Raw genomic sequence first — 15,554 nt, 5'->3', positions numbered from 1 at the left:
TTTGCCGCGGGAACTGGATCTACACATTCCTAGCATTCTTAGAAACTGCGACTATTTGCCCTGTATGGCCGATTTCCCAAATTAAATCGAAATAACTTCCGGCTGCCGCCCTTTTTTTTTAATTCTCCCTCGTACGGTGGGCGGAGTCGACCAACGCGCGGAGTGCCTTTCACCCAGTCCCGTGGCAGCTTGCCGCTCTGCCATCAGCGGAGTAATACGTAGTAGCCCGTAGTAGCAAATAGTCCACGCGTATTTTTATTTCTGCGGGCTTATTTTGCGGCTATATTATCTGTGAATGAAACTATTTATTCATGGAAACCTAAAAAACAAAATAAAGCGAAAGCAAAGCCTCCACGGAGCTGGCTGAAAGGAACTTCACGCGTTGGTCGACTCTGCCCATCGTACGAGGGAGAATTAAAAAAAAATGGCGGGAGCCGGACGTTAATTCGATTTAATTAGGGAAATCGGCCATACAGGGCAATAAGTTGCAGATTCTAAGAATGCTAGGAACATGTAGATCGAGTTCCAGCGGCAAAAAGACAAGTTCAGAATCCTCTTCAGTGCGCCTTTAATTATGCTTTCAATAGGGAGCAGGGAAATCTTCCTATTGACAACGTTGTTTTCACTATGGTGAGGCGGACACTTAAACAGATGCTTCTTTGAGTGGCAACCACAGCAGCAGCACAAGCAGCTAAACACAGGACAACTGTCAGCTGGTGCCTTGGCACTGGCAGTTTTCGCACTTGCCCTCAGCCTTTGACACAGACGGCTTGTGGTTTGGAGTCCAAGGTCCGAGACTATCCTTGGCGTAATAGTCCATGGGATAGCGCTCTTTCCAGGCTACTGTCTTCATTGCCACGTTAGCCTCGTACGGTGTCAGCACAGGTTTGGCAAAGGCGAGGCCCCAGTCAATGGACAAACGTGGACACGACGTCTGAACCCAAGCATCCACGTCCTTGAAGAGTTCCAGCTTCTTGGGAAATATTTCCGAGAGAAGAACGCAGACCACGTTTCTCGGCGTGGACTTTCCAGCTGTGGAAAGGGTCTTCTTCAGGTTGTCGGCAACCTGCAGGTTGCCCTGGCGTCCTAACGTGCCCAGGATAACTCCAAATGTGCCGGCTGTGGCAGCTTTCTGTATGGCTGCCTGACGAACTCTGAGCATCGTGGCATGGTCGTACCCTTCCTCGGTCAAGGTCTTGTCATATGGGTTGTACCTGCATTTTGGATTGCATCTCTTAATGACAGTATTAAAGAAGAGAAATGGCAGAGCAGGCATAATCTGAATTCTACTTTTCAGTTCACATCCATGCGCCAGACATGAGAAGATGGAAGAAAGGGCTGCTTTTATACAGCTTGACTTGCTCCCATCCCCCTATATATAAGAACCTGGATGCAGCACATACTCTATACAAAAAGGCAACTAGTACCAAGGAAAAGCAGTGAATACCTTCTTCACTACAATTAAAAAAAAAATAGCAGACGGTTTAGCATGGCTAAGCGCGTATTATTGTGCAGTAGCACTAGTTACAAGGAAGGGGAGGGGGGGGGGGGGGGCACTTAAGATCTTTATTTGCTAAAGGCATTTGACCTAAAGGCCTTAACCCGGAAGGCACTTACCTTGAAGGCCTTCACCCTAAAGGCTTTTGGGTAAAGACCTGGGTAAAGGTTCCTAAAGGCCCTCACCTAAGTGACGGGCCTGCCAGCTGCACACATCTGACAGGTTCTGGTTCGATCTCGGCCATCGCATTCACGTTTTCAATTGAGGCAAAACGGTAGAAGCCTGTGTACTGTGCGATGTCAGCGCACGTTAAAGAACCGCAGGCGGTCGAAATTTCCGGAGCCCTTCACTGCAGCGTCCCTCATAGCATGAGTCGCTTTGGGACGTTAAACCCCCAGACACCATAAACACCTGGCAGGTTTCCCACAACTCGTTAAGCAGGCGGGCCACATGCCACAAGGCAGGCTTCAGGGACGTACATACATATGCATGTATGCCAGAAATCGGAAAGTCTAGTAGTGCTAATACGCTATAACATAGCGTCCGCAGCCATTCAGATACGCATTCAGTAGCATATACATGCAACATACATTCACCGTGTTTAAGCTTGTGATTTAGATTTTACAAAGCGGTCCAGGTTGACAATATCACTTATGAATACAATAGAGAATGGGCTTAAAATGCTTCCTTGCGGTACTCCCAAGAAATGAGGTTTAATAGAGGACGAGCAAGTATTTAAAGTTATATACTGTTTTCAATGACTTAGGTATGATTGAATAACATTATAAGCAGTGCCACATACGCCACAAAAACAAGTCCGTCAAGAGTTAGGGGTCACGTTCTGAAAGAAAATGTTGATAGCTAGAATTCTTTGAACCTTTCTTTGCAGCTGTAAGGAGTAAACCCTTGGAGAACAAAAAAAAAAGAAACGGTCTGGTGTCAGGAGGTCAAGGCGCTGTGTGCACACTTGAGAAAATAACAGCTAAAGATGCGAGAGATGAAAGTCACAATCACCCTTCCACTGCTTGACCTTCTAAGGGTGCATAAGATGCAGGACATTTAACCAGCGCTTGAGAAAGCAAAAGTAAACAAACATTCATCCTGCTTTCATCCCTCTTATTTTTTTTATTTTTTTTTTGCGTGTGTGTGTGTGTGGAGGTAACTTGATGGTCCTTGTTTGATTTTCTTGTTACAATATTTCCTGCTCCTGAAAGCGATTGTAACGGTCCTGGTACGCCTGCAGGCTACATCCAACTCAAAGGCATTTCTTCGCAAAAGCCCACAACTTTACAGAAGTAAAAAATAATAAACGGCGAAAAAACAAAAACGCTCTTCACCTGTACGCCTTAGTCCCAGGGTTGGCGATCATGAGAGACTCCAGGTGAAACCTGCCATCACCGACGTAGATGGCCACTTCAGCATCATCGACTATAGGCGACGTGCAGCCCAAAATTTCCCCGGGACTCAGCGGTCGGATTTGAGGAGCCCTAGCTTTGTACCCATCGTTTCTTAACTCGGCGCAGACAGCCTGGATGGTTGACACGAACTGAATCGTGCTCACGAATGCCAGCCGTGTGTCGACGCCCCAGTTGCGTTTGACGCTTTCCACGAGATGGAGGACGTCGATCTTGATGTCCACAAATATGTACAGCATCTTCAAGCCACTCATTTGATCCACGGGTACGAGGCAGCTGTGTCCGTAGTGCACCATCAGATCGCACCCCAGAGCGCGAGCAGTGTAGTCGTCGACACAGCAAGCACCATAGGTAACGTCACCCAATATGGCAACGTCGCAGCCAGTGAATTTTTCCAGTATGTCCGCGATTGGTAAGGCGAATATCAACAAGCCCTCGGGGAACTGCAGTGCGACATTGCGAGCGCCCAGCTGGCGGATTCTCCATATTGTTTTCGGAACTTCGAAGTTGTAATTGGACGGCAGACAGCGGAGGGCATCCAAGATATCAGGATCCTCGGTGATCTCGGGCGGCACTTGGTTCGTTGTCCGAGCCCCTGGCTTTCGTGCTGAAAAAACCTTACGGGCAGGGTTGGCTACGACGGTAATGGCTTCGCTTTTATCCATCTTTCCTAGATGCAGTTCATGAAGCTTCGCACAATTACAATCGCGAGAAACTACAGCACCACACAGCTGCCTCACGATGCCATTCCAGCTGTTCCTACCATGAACGGCGCGAACATCGTGCTAAATGCCTTCTTCATGGGCGCGGCCATCTTCGTGATGGTGGTGTCGATGATTTTTGGATTTTCCTTCCTCCATGTTTTTGGACAAAGGTTTGAGTTTGGCTATTCCGTCTTCCATGCTATGCCAGTGCACGTTAAAAGATCCCCAGATGGTCGAAATGATTCCGGAGCATTCCATTGCTGCACCTCTTTCTTTTTTCGCTCCCTTCTCATCCCACCTCTCACGGCGTGGTTAAATTTAAGTGTCCACCGAGAAGTGAAACTGTTACGGCGCCCTTTCCTTTGCTCATTTGCTCCTCAAAAACAATTTTCCATGCATTGGCGATACAGCGATGATGCAGCGCATGCGCAATGGTGGGGCAGCAAGAGCTGCACAGTTTTAGATACTCGCATGGGCTTTTTAACGTGTAGAGAAAAATCAAGTACATAAATGAAACTTTATAGAAATCATTTCAGGCTGGCATAGAACTTCAAGATGTCACAAGACACTCTGCTGATGCTCAGACAGCCAGTTTCTGCGGAATTTTTTATCATCTTTATCTTCGGGAGTGCCCCTAAACCGCCCTAAACCAGAGCTCGCTAATACTATCCGCGACTGCTTGTTTTAAAATGCAGTTCACATGACCGCCGCAAGTGGCGTGACAATCCGCTGACCTTGCGCGCCTCTTCCAATCTGGCTCAATCAAGCACCAAAGACACTGATGGGCCCTGCGGAGAGATTCACAACTGCTGCGATAGCAACTGTGGCCTTAAGCAACCACCATGAGTTGTCGCGTTGCGTTGACGTCCGGCTGGGGCAGCAAGCGCGTGGGACGCTTGCAGTTCAGCGATCGCTGCGGTTGTTGTTGTTGGCTTCTATCCACGCGCATGTCACTTCCTTTTCTTTCCTTTTATTAACTGATCTCTATCCAGTATTTGATCTATGCTGAATGTTTCGTCATGTTTTCTGACGCATTTATTTTCCTGAGCACGAAAGCCTGTGCTGAGGTCTGAGTCAACTATTCTTCGAATTCAGAAAGTGAAATTTTGATTTCAACATAATTTTATGAATTATTCGATCGCCGCCCGATCCTTGGCCATGGGTACATCATTTTGAGGTCAACAACAAAATATGGACAGTGCTTCTGCATACTTCAGATGTTTATGCTAAGGATGTTATCAAACTCCTATGGAAACTTGTCGCCTGTTTCGTAGCAGGGTGTAACTTTCCGGAAAACTGCAAGGGTGTATGTCAAAGTCGTTTGCGTCATATGTTCGCGCCAGAAGACCGAAAGGCGCGCTACGTACGTTCAACTCTTCGCGCCTTTTACGCCATTTTAGTCACGTGACCTAAATAAGCCAATGAGGTATGCGTACAGGTTCAGTGAACTAGTTTTGTAGGTAACCGGCAAGATAGCCGCACAGCCGCCGACTCAAAAGTTTTGCCAAGTTTTGCTTCGAGCCAGCTGTGTTGTTGCGTGCTGGCCAGACCTTTCCGTCGCGGGACGGGCAGCCAAGGCCGAGAAAACGCGGCCCATTTCACGCCATGAAAGGCGGAAGTTGACGCCTATGACTTTCGAAGAAGTTAGCGCCACGAATAGGGACGGATTTCGCGGAGTCGCCGACAACGTTCGTAATCAGGTTCGTCTCCGTATCGTTTTTCGCTTTCTTTCTTGAGTTGACTGCGCTCTCGGAGATCGTGTTTCGCGGCCTTCCGTGACTAAACGGACGTCTGGACAGTGACGCGCTCGTCGTTTCTTTCTTTGTCTTGGCTGCTGTATTCGCCACGGCACTTATCTGACGCCTGGTCGCCTGTTTTTCCCCCTCGCGTGACCGGACGAGCCAGCTGCGGCAGCTAACTCGGTCAGCTCTTGACGCCTGGAGACCTTCGGGGCTCGTCAACAGCGACAGGTTTCAGGGTCGTCGAGACCGACGCAGTACTCTCAAGCCAGCCATGCAAGTCTGTGCGATCTTCGTCCTCACGGCATGCGCCGTTGCCGGTGGGTGCTACTGACTTTACATTGCCTCCGTTTGGCCGAGCCATGCGCGAAAGGCACACTGGCCTGAGTCTTAAAATGCGGCCGTGTCGAAACGTCCTCGCTTCCGCTTTGTTCCAGTAGCAGAGGCAGCAGCTTCGTCGGCTTCGTTTTGTGTATACCAACGAGTTTTAACGATTTCTGTACGTACATGCAGTTGTGCGTGGCTGTGCAATTCCGGAACTTTGCGCCCGGGCCCACTAATTGTCGGGTTTAAAAATGGTGGCGCGAGCATTTTTTTTGCCTTCGTGCGTGGACGCGTGCCCACCGCAGCACAGAACGCCCTCAAGCACCGTACGCGTACTTTTAAGTTTGGTAGATGGCTGTGTATTCGCGACCTGGGATATCAGCGGCTGATAGGCGCCGTTGTCACTTGAAAAAATGGTCCGCTGCCATCAACGCTAGCCATTGCTCATTTGCTACGGAGTGTCCAGTCGCCATTTGTACTTAGAATAGTGCTTTGAATGTTGTACTGCACATTACACATGCGATATCATGACAGAAACATGCAAATGTCTGAAGCTAATTGCAGTACTGAAACGCGACATTGAAACCGTGTATCAGTCAGCATGAGCCAACAATGTTTATTGTCTAATACACAATGAACAAGAAACTGTAGTTCAGTGTAATTCAGTATCTCAATCCAGCACATGCTGTTGTAATTAGTTTTGTCCATAGTTTCATTGGAGTATGGAGAAATTCCTTCAATATGACAGAATGTAATAACATCAATTTTTTTTTTTTGTGCACGAGACTGCACGTGAACTGAGGCCTGCTGTAACACAAGTCTTTAGATTTATATGCTTGATTTTTTTTTTCATTAACTTTGTACCTCCAAGCTGTAATACCTGATAGGGCGGTGATGCAACTGTAAATTAAACTATAAATAAAACATTGACCACTTGCGGTTCTTGGCCGCACACGGAAAACTGAATACATGGGCTTTGCGGCATTTTGCCTCCTTTGAAACAGATGGGCCATGGCCGTGAACGTAAGGCCCCAGATTCTAGAATTTTTGACTAGAACTTCAAATGGAACTTTACAGGTGACATTTCAAGTGTATATTGGACTGTTTTTCTGCCTCTTGCTTGTCGGGTACAAATTTTCTGTTCAAAAATCAGGGAGTGCAATCCCGTGCACTGTAGGGAGGTGAGTACGCTTGCCTGGAGCGCTCGGGCAGTGTGCTGTGTCACAAAAGAAGTGAAATAGTAATGCAGTTACTTTGCTAGGGCTAAGATACTTGTGCCTGCACGGTTTGTATTTCTGTCTGGCTGCGCTCGAGCGTGAGTATTGTCTCGGAAACTCGGTAACTTCTGAAATGAACGGCGGCGCAACAAGGACACTAACAAGAGAGGGGACACCACATGCGCACACTACCAACTGTTTATTGCATGGAAAGGAGGCATATTTAAACATACAGCTCAGGCATGACACTCATCGCATTATCGCTCAGAACCCAACACGTGGAAAAGAAACAGCAACATCAGGATAAAAAAAAAGAACTCTTAACCTCTTAGGCGGGTTGTTAACTTTGTTACTGTTTTTTTCTTTCCGTTTTGTTGTTTCTCGGGTTCTGACTGCTTTTGCTTAATACGTTTGACTCTGCCTTTGCTACGATTGTATTTTTTTTGACTGCTTTTGCTTCTCTTGTTTGACTCTGCTTTTGCTACGATTGTTTGACTCTGCTTTTGCTACGAGATGCTCAAAGTTCTGTTATCAAAATCTTTTAGTTTTTTCTGCAGAGGTTAAGTGTTCTTTTTTTTTTTATCCTGATGCTGTTTCTTTTCCACGTGTTGGGTTCTGAGCGATAATGCGATGAGTGTCATGCCTGAGCTGTATGTTTAAATATGCCACCTTTCCATGCAATAAACAGTTGGTAGTGTGCGCATGTGGTGTCCCCTCTCTTGTTAGTGTCCTTGTTGCGCCGTCGTTCATTTCATCATGCACCAACTCGCCCCTCAGGCCATTCTTCGGTAACTTCTTTTCAAATTTCATTTCTTTCCTCTGCCGAGCGCTGATTGAGCGTAGACAAGTGTGCTCACCTCTGTACTTGCGAAATGTGTAGTTCATGTGGAAAATTGTGGAGCATTGAATGCTTATGTCGTTATACTCTGTTCTCTTTGTATTATTGATTTCTTTTATGCCTGCTGAGCAGTGTAAGATATTTCTGGTTTTTTTCGTACCTCAGTGTGCGCATTCTAGAAAATGCTTTTGTCATGTTTGCCTTCCAGTGTGTGCCTTCATTTTTTTGTAATAGGGGACAATAATAATAATAATAATAATACTTTATTGCGCCAAATATTAAAAAGAATGTACAGAAATCCGGCCTGCCAAAGCCTCATAGGGCTTGAGTGGCAGAGCCCGACAGGCAGCGGAACCGCGCAGATATACACATAGGCAAAAAAAAAACACATTCAAAATAACGGACATCAAGTTAGTATGATGGTGAGAACAAAATAGACACAAGACTCATGTTACATGAAGGAAAAAAAAATCCTCATCAGATTAAATTGCAAGGAAGAAAAACCAAAGTGGCATGACAATACCTCAGATCAATGCAATAAATACAGCAGTAACCAATGAAATCACAAGATTTACTTGACAGGTGGTAAAGCACATGCATGATGTCGTAAACCCTCTAATTAATGTATCGCAGCATCTTTTTTATTTTGTATTTAGTTTTTGCCCGGCGAACACTTGGAGGTAACCTGTTAAAGTGAAAGGGAACGTAATAATCTCTTACACGCCTTCCATATCTTGTAGACCGCCGGGGAAAACAAAAAGGTTCCTTCGGTCGAAGAGACCGTGTGGGAACATACGGAATCATGAACATACAAGAAAGTTGTTCGGGCAACTCTTTCCTGTAGCTTGTGCTTTGTGTTTCGTTAGGGTCTTGCTCTAACACTTTTACTCCTTATCATTGGCTTTTTCCTGTTTAGGTGTGACTGCTTATGTCAGCAACCGGCATGTGAAGCGAGACATCGCCCCACTCTGCGACAACAATGTTGACCAGCAGGCACGCCTAGAGCGGCTTGTGGAGCGGATTCGTGATAGGCTCCGTGAGGAGGAGCCGTTCCACCTGCCCAGCGATATCGCGCCACTGCGGCTGCACGATGGCGTACTGTGGGGGCTGAGTACATTTGAATTGCGCCATCCACCACAGTTGGTGTGTGGTAGTGACTATGCCAACCTTACCATGCTCATCGGCCTGGTGCGCCCGCATGTGCGTTACAGGTAAGGCATTGCACACGAATGTTTGGTTTGGTTTGGTTTGGTTTATGGGGTTTAACGTCCCAAAGTGACTCAGGCTATGAAGCAAACAAGGGAAGGGGAATGAGGGGCTTGTTATAAATACGACAGAAGCCAACAGCCACAGAAACCAAGGGGCACAGGGGATTTTTATTTTATTTATTTATTTTGTGGTGTTGATCAATTTAGAATATTACTGAATACGTTATCGCTTAAAGCTAATTGATTAGAAAAGCAGAAGAAAAAACAACAACATGCCGCCGGTGGAGGCTATGAGAGGCGCCGTAGTGGAGGGCTCCGGAAATTTCGACCACCTGGGGTTCTTTAACGTGCACTGACATCGCACACTACACGGGCCTCTAGAATTTCTCCTCCAAAGAAATTCAACCGCCGCGGCCGGGATCGAACCTGCGTCTTTCGGGTCAGCAGCCGAGCACCATAACCACTGAGCCACCGCGGCGGCGAACGTGAATGTTTGGAGTTGAGTTGGTCCAGTATAGTATGTCACAGCTGTCTCTGCACACGTGGTTTTGCAAAGGCTTTGACAATGCAGCTACATTTTGCTGTGCTAGTGCTGAGTCTAGTGGTTTTTCATGTGACTATCTTTCTTATCTGCCTGTTCAGCTTGTACCACATGCAGTGTTCCCACCTTTTGCACTCAGCGTGAGCTAGGTTTCCACTTCTGCTAGTTGACTCGATTCCCTGCTTTTGAAGAGAGCAGTGACAAATGGGGGAACAAAGAATATTTTTGTGGGGAATGTGAAGGTGTGTGCCTTGAGAGCGTCATGCGCTTAATTCCTTTACTACATCATCATCTGCTGCTCGTCAGCTGCGTTGGTTGTAAAATTGGGCATTGGTGTTTTAAGTTTTATGCGGATTGAGGTTTCCGAAATTGGGGAGAGTCAGAATTAAAGAGGATGCGAACTGGGCGAGTTGTAGTGGCTTCATAATTAGAAATCTAACTGTGAAGTAATCAGCTTGTTGGCACATGTCTCAAATGAGAGCAGTGAGAACTTATAGGACTGGAAATGCAGGAAACTGACATTGAGCAATGCAGGTCAGAGGTTACTGGGGGAAATTTAATTTTGGGCCTATTTGCTACACCAAATTTTTGACCTATTGGAGAGTATTTTAAGCTCAGGGTAGATTTTTAAGACTAATAGCTGCAGACAAGGTTGTTCAGGTGTAGTGGTTTTCTAGGTGTTTGTTTTTCTGGTGCCTGAAACTTACGGGTAGCTCTTTTCGAGGCGAAGCATTTCAACTCCTTTGTTTCACTGATGTTTCTCTTAACTAGGTGGAACTTCACGCCAATCCCCGGTGTCACCGGCCAGTTCATTGCACATGCTGACCGTGCCACTGTGGATGTTTTTCTTCAAACGCCGCTGCACAAACCTAACGCCAAAGCCACTGTCAAGTCCCTGAAGGTTACTGAACTCAGTCAGATCTGGGTCAAGGTTCCCAGCGTCCCTGTGGTGAGCTGGGTGGCCTCTCAGATAGGGAACCTTGGCACAATGATCAACCGGAAAAACCTAAAAGTATTCCTCCAAGACAACCTGCGCACTTCCATCCAGAGGACCCTTGACAAGGAGCCACTCTAGGGGCAGTCATCTGTTCCCCATGCAGGGGGGGGGGTCACTCTGCAGGTGCTGAAAATTGTCTTAACTAGCACAAAAGAGCAGGAGCACATCTGCTGTGGAATCGGCTGAGTTGTTGAATGTTTTGCTTTTGTGTAGTTTCCCCACCACGTGGAGTACGTGACTGTTCATATGTGTAGTCGTGGCTGTTCATTGCATACAGTTGTGTGCAGGCGACTAAGGGTACATTCACATGTTGTATTTGCGAGGGTCATTGACTGTGGTATTCGCTAAGGGTCATTGACTACGGTATCACTTGATTGTGGGATTGCATTGCAACTGCAATGCATGCATGTGAGTACTGCAGTGCATGCATGTGAGTACTGAGAAATAATTTGCTGGCAGCTTTAGGCGTTCTTTTATCTTTGTTATATCATTTGGCCTTCTAGCTCACTCGCTGTTGGCATGGCACGGCCAGTGGTATGCCTGCGTAAGAGGAAAACGCTGCCAATGAGCATTTCAAGGTCAGAAGTGTTTGCATCGGCTTCATTAATATTCGCATACAGGAAGTCTTGACGTCTGTGATCACATGCTTCGGCTTTTAGGTAACCTTTTGCGTGCAAATTTTCTTTTTCTCGCAGCCAGTGTGCAGCTTGAAAATTTAAGCATTCTGTTCCTTTTATTGCACAGCACCATAGCTGAAGAAAAGCTACAGCTTCAGAAAGCTTCCTTCTTGAGGATACAAAGCAAGCTGTTATTTTAGAGTAAGTATCCTTGCATGTAGCTTGGTTCGAAATGAAGGATTTCATCATTGATTTTTTATGGTCAGTCGTGGTAAATGTCCTTCAAAAATTTGCAAAGTCGTGGCTGTAGTGAGTCATTTAATTCACACTAATTGCAACTGGTGCATTTCTGATAACTGACTCAAACTATTTAAAAATTGAAGGTACATCTATCCTTTGGATTGTGTGAATTTTTTAAACTGTTCTTGCCTGTTTTGGTGGTGTTTGGCTTTTGATGTTGTACTTCTAAGCACTGTTAAGTTACCTTTGTTCTATTTTCTTTTTGTCCATGATTTCGACATCATTCGTGAGTGTACACTGCATTGACCAACATATTTTCGTGCTATTACTGTTAACTGCCTTTGTGGTCACAACTGCATATAAGATGACATCTGCATGGCTTTATTGCTTACTGCTTGAACAAAACGGTATTCACCAACTTGCAACGAGTCTTCCATTTCAAATAAGCGTACTTCATTGCATACTTTTATAGGACTATGTTGTCTCCACATTGCCCCAATACTCTTGCCTGTTTATTTCCTTTTTTGTGAGGCGCCATTTTACTTTTTCCTCTTGCCATGGTTTACCGAATGCGCGACCACAGACTTGTCTGGCTGTTTTCCAGACAGTTTTTAAAATTTTTGAGATTCTTTACACCAGATGCCTAGTCCTTGTACAGGATTCAGCAAGGTCACACTATTTTACCTGATTAAATGTGTACCTCATTCTGTGTTATACATATGCATGTCAAGGTACGCCTGTGTTCTGACTTGTGGATTAAATAAAGGAGGACCACCTTGAGCCCACTGTTCTTTCTTGATGGCCTATGCTGTGTCTCATGCTGCTTTCTGTGGAGCAGGAGTGTGGGCACCAAAATTTTGGTTGCGTGTTTTCCGCTTTGTACTGGTGCTTAAGGCATTAGTATACGTGGATCACCAGGTGATATTCGCCTATGACTGCTAAAAATTTATGACCAAATTTCTTCTCTCAAAGCTGTTTTGGTTTTGGTTGAAACAGCCGAGGGATGGCTGTGATGTCAAAGGTCAGTATCTGTCACCTGAGGCATGAAACAACCTCATTGTATAATCGCTGCTTCATCGCTTTAATTTGCAATGCTTAAGCCAGCCTGGCTCAAGAGCTGGAATTTGAACGATTCAAGATGCTACGATTTTTTGTAGTTCTTTCATGCCTCTCATGACCTATACAGGCTATACTGACCTTTGAAGTCGTAGACATCGTTAGGCTGTTGAAAGCAAAACAGCGTGAGGGAAGAAATTCAGTTGTAAATTCTTTAGCAGTCATGGACACCACACGTTGATCCATGTCCCAGTCGAAGAAAACCCATTGGGTTCTAATTGAAAATTACAAGTTGGAACCAACTGGATATTTGGGAATGTGTTTTCCGCACCATTGGAGAATATTAATTGGAAAATACCATTTGGATCACTCCAATTGGCTGGCACCAAATGGTCAGCTCCAATGGGCAGGCACCACGTGGTCCACTCCTATTGGAAGACATGAGTTGGTCTGATCTAATAGACTTTTTGCAGCCTACGTCATCAGCGCGCGTTTTCTCATTAAAACGAATGGGTTGATTTGTTTCACATCCAAGTGTTTCCAGTTTGATTCGAATGGTATGGAACCGATTGTGTTTTCTCCCAGGACTTCAGGAGATGCTGTGCGTATAGTGCCAACATTTTTACATAAGAGTTGAAATTGTGAGAATTCCTGCGTTTAGGGAAGTGAAGACAAACCAACCTTCAATATCACACAAACACAGTTAATGTACATCCACAGAACATAGTACTTTTGCTCAAACTTATATATCCGTTCATGAGACCCCCCCCCCCCTGCTGGAGCCAGTGGCGCTTGTCCGTTGAACAATGTTATTTCATTGATTCATGCCCGCAGTGATTGTTGAAATGATTGAAACAGTGCTGCAGAAAACAGCTCATGTTTTTTTACTGAGACCACATAAGTTCACTATTCTGTGTTAATAGAGAGCAATATTCAGATTCCACTGAAGGTAATCATTGGCTTCTGGTTGGGTTTTCCTAATTAAAAATTTTCCAGTCGTGCATCTTTGACCAAGTGGAACATCGAAATGAACCTTCCTGTTGGCTCGCTTGCAGTGCTATGGACTGTCCATTTGGATGAAGGCACTGAACTCCTTATTACCTGTACCAGCAGACTAGCTAATTGGTATTGCAGAATTGAACTCGGTCTTTATGCAATTTGACCATTAGTTTGTAACACAGGGGACCAACTGGGTAATCCAACTGAAAGTGATGAAACCACTGCAGTCCCAGGAACCAGTTGGGTGATTCAGTTGAAATGGCAGGGTGAACTGGACTCCAAATGAAAGCTGAGAAACCATTTGGACTGGCCAGTTGGAATGAGGGAAACCAGTTGGACTCTCCAATTGGATTCCTGAGTCCAACTGGAGTTAGGGAGACTTTAGTCGGATACAACTTAAGAACGCAGCAGCTTTTCCCCGTCAAAGGACCCCCTTCCAGCCAATGGCGTCAGCCGATTCTCATGGCCATGCTAGTGTCACAAAGCAGGGATTAGTAGATGAAAGGGAATAGTCCCCTCCATCCCTAGTCTGGGATAGACCCCTCTCTCCATTGTGGCACCGCTCCCTGCATTGTCACCCTAGCAGGGTCATGAGAATTGGCCGACGCCATTGCATGGAAGGAGACCCTTTGACGGGGAAAAGCCGCTGCCTTCTTTGTATCCGACTATAGTTGGATTCCCCAGTTGGTTTTCCCCGAGTCCAGTCGGCTCCATTTGGCTTCGAATCGGGTCCATATGGAAATTCGATTGGATCCATTTTTTTTTTACTGAGGTATTATAATTTCCTAAACATCATTGCGAAGAAAACGTGCTACTAAAATTCGGCATCTATGCTCAATCCCACAACCCCAGATCGATATTTTGTTGCATGATATGCCAGTCTTATACTGAAGACATGAAGTTCGAATGACGCTTCGAGGGTGAAATGTGAACAGTGGCATGGATGGGCCATCCAGAGATAAGCCAAAATATCATTGACGATTCTTTGAGGGTGTGAACTGCATAGATACAAAGCGTGGTGGCCGTGCCATCTGGAAAGCCAAACCAGCACAAGGCTGGGCTGGTGAAACTGTTTATCCAAATACAATGACCTGCTGCACTCTTCAGAAGTACCTGCGATACAGTGATTTCTCTAAAGAACCCCAAGCTGCAGAGCACTACTGGAATTTTCAGACCATAGTCCGCATTTGATTTACCTGGTTTCAGAAAACACGTTTTAAAGTTTCTAAAAATGAAGAGTTGGAAATGAAAAAAATTAGGAACAAACTGCCAGTCACATCGGTGGGGAGTTCAAAGCTATGGACAAGACGATGCCATATCATTTACTGAAATAAAGCCGTTCACTATATCTACAGCGCCAGGACATCCAGCGCTTTTTCGCACCAAACCGGAGCGCATGAAGTGTGCAGGAAGCTCGGTGCAAACGCTATGTCTGCTGATAACACTCTTCAATTGCTATGGCGCCAAATTCGAACTACCCGCTCCATTGTACCTGTGTATTTTGCTTCACCGGTTTCAAAAATAACGACCACACATTCAGCGATGCCTGTCCCTTTCCTTGCACCTTGCGGTGAAGCAGAAGAACGTGCTATCGGAGTCAAAAGTAACAAGGCCACCGTGCGTCTCTTGCGATGTGATCACTGAAATACGTGTGACAGGATCGATTGGGCGTCAGATTTGCAGTGCGGGATTTGCCCTTTGCGCCAGCCAGGAAGTCTGACAACTCCAAAGGATCGCACTTCGGACGTTTCGGGTGACTGGACGCGTCCCGGTGCAGCACATTCCTCATGCGTCGCACCGGTGGCGGCCATCTTATATTCGTTGATGAAACGGTGGCCCTGTTCGCACAGCTTCCGTATCATGCGTGCTCTTGTTTATAGGGCGCTGTGCTCGGTGCGCAGACGCCGCAGTGTGCACAGTGTGGGGCGATGCATTAGCGGCGGTCACACACGTGTTTTTCTATTTTAAGCGGGTATGGAATAAGGCGCACAGAAAATTAGGCTCAGAATGCTCTATGAATTCGTAACCGTGCATCATGGGTGTTCTCCTTTTTCTATACAGTCGAACCTCGTTTTAACGGAATGCTTTATAACGAAATAATGGATATAATGAAGGAATGACGAATTCCCTTGTCAGAGCGGTCAACACGGGCGGCTATAAC

General features: G+C 45.9%; 2 protein-coding genes across 2 annotated transcripts; one reads left to right on the top strand and one right to left on the bottom strand.

Annotated features, from left to right (window-relative positions):
* Window positions 1-434: 434 nt before the first annotated feature.
* On the bottom strand, window positions 435-3,749 carry Dph1 (diphthamide biosynthesis 1). Its single transcript, XM_089585077.1, has 2 exons — window positions 2,836-3,749; window positions 435-1,214 (listed from the first exon to the last, which is right to left on the bottom strand). The coding sequence occupies exons 1-2, from the start codon at window positions 3,576-3,578 to the stop codon at window positions 710-712; spliced, it is 1,248 nt and encodes a 415-aa protein (XP_089441203.1). The 5' UTR covers window positions 3,579-3,749; the 3' UTR covers window positions 435-709.
* Window positions 3,750-5,066: 1,317 nt separating this feature from the next.
* Window positions 5,067-12,118, top strand: LOC149358159 (uncharacterized). The gene is made up of 4 exons (XM_089585076.1): window positions 5,067-5,317; window positions 5,523-5,676; window positions 8,652-8,946; window positions 10,256-12,118. The coding sequence occupies exons 1-4, from the start codon at window positions 5,246-5,248 to the stop codon at window positions 10,557-10,559; spliced, it is 825 nt and encodes a 274-aa protein (XP_089441202.1). The 5' UTR covers window positions 5,067-5,245; the 3' UTR covers window positions 10,560-12,118.
* Window positions 12,119-15,554: the final 3,436 nt, after the last annotated feature.

This window comes from Amblyomma mixtum, chromosome 3 (assembly GCF_055824585.1).
Source record: "Amblyomma mixtum isolate Tamu chromosome 3, ASM5582458v1, whole genome shotgun sequence".
NCBI classification, from domain to species: Eukaryota; Metazoa; Arthropoda; class Arachnida; order Ixodida; family Ixodidae; genus Amblyomma; species Amblyomma mixtum.
Note: the sequence above shows the minus strand (reverse complement) of the source record. Positions and strands in the feature narration are given on the sequence as shown.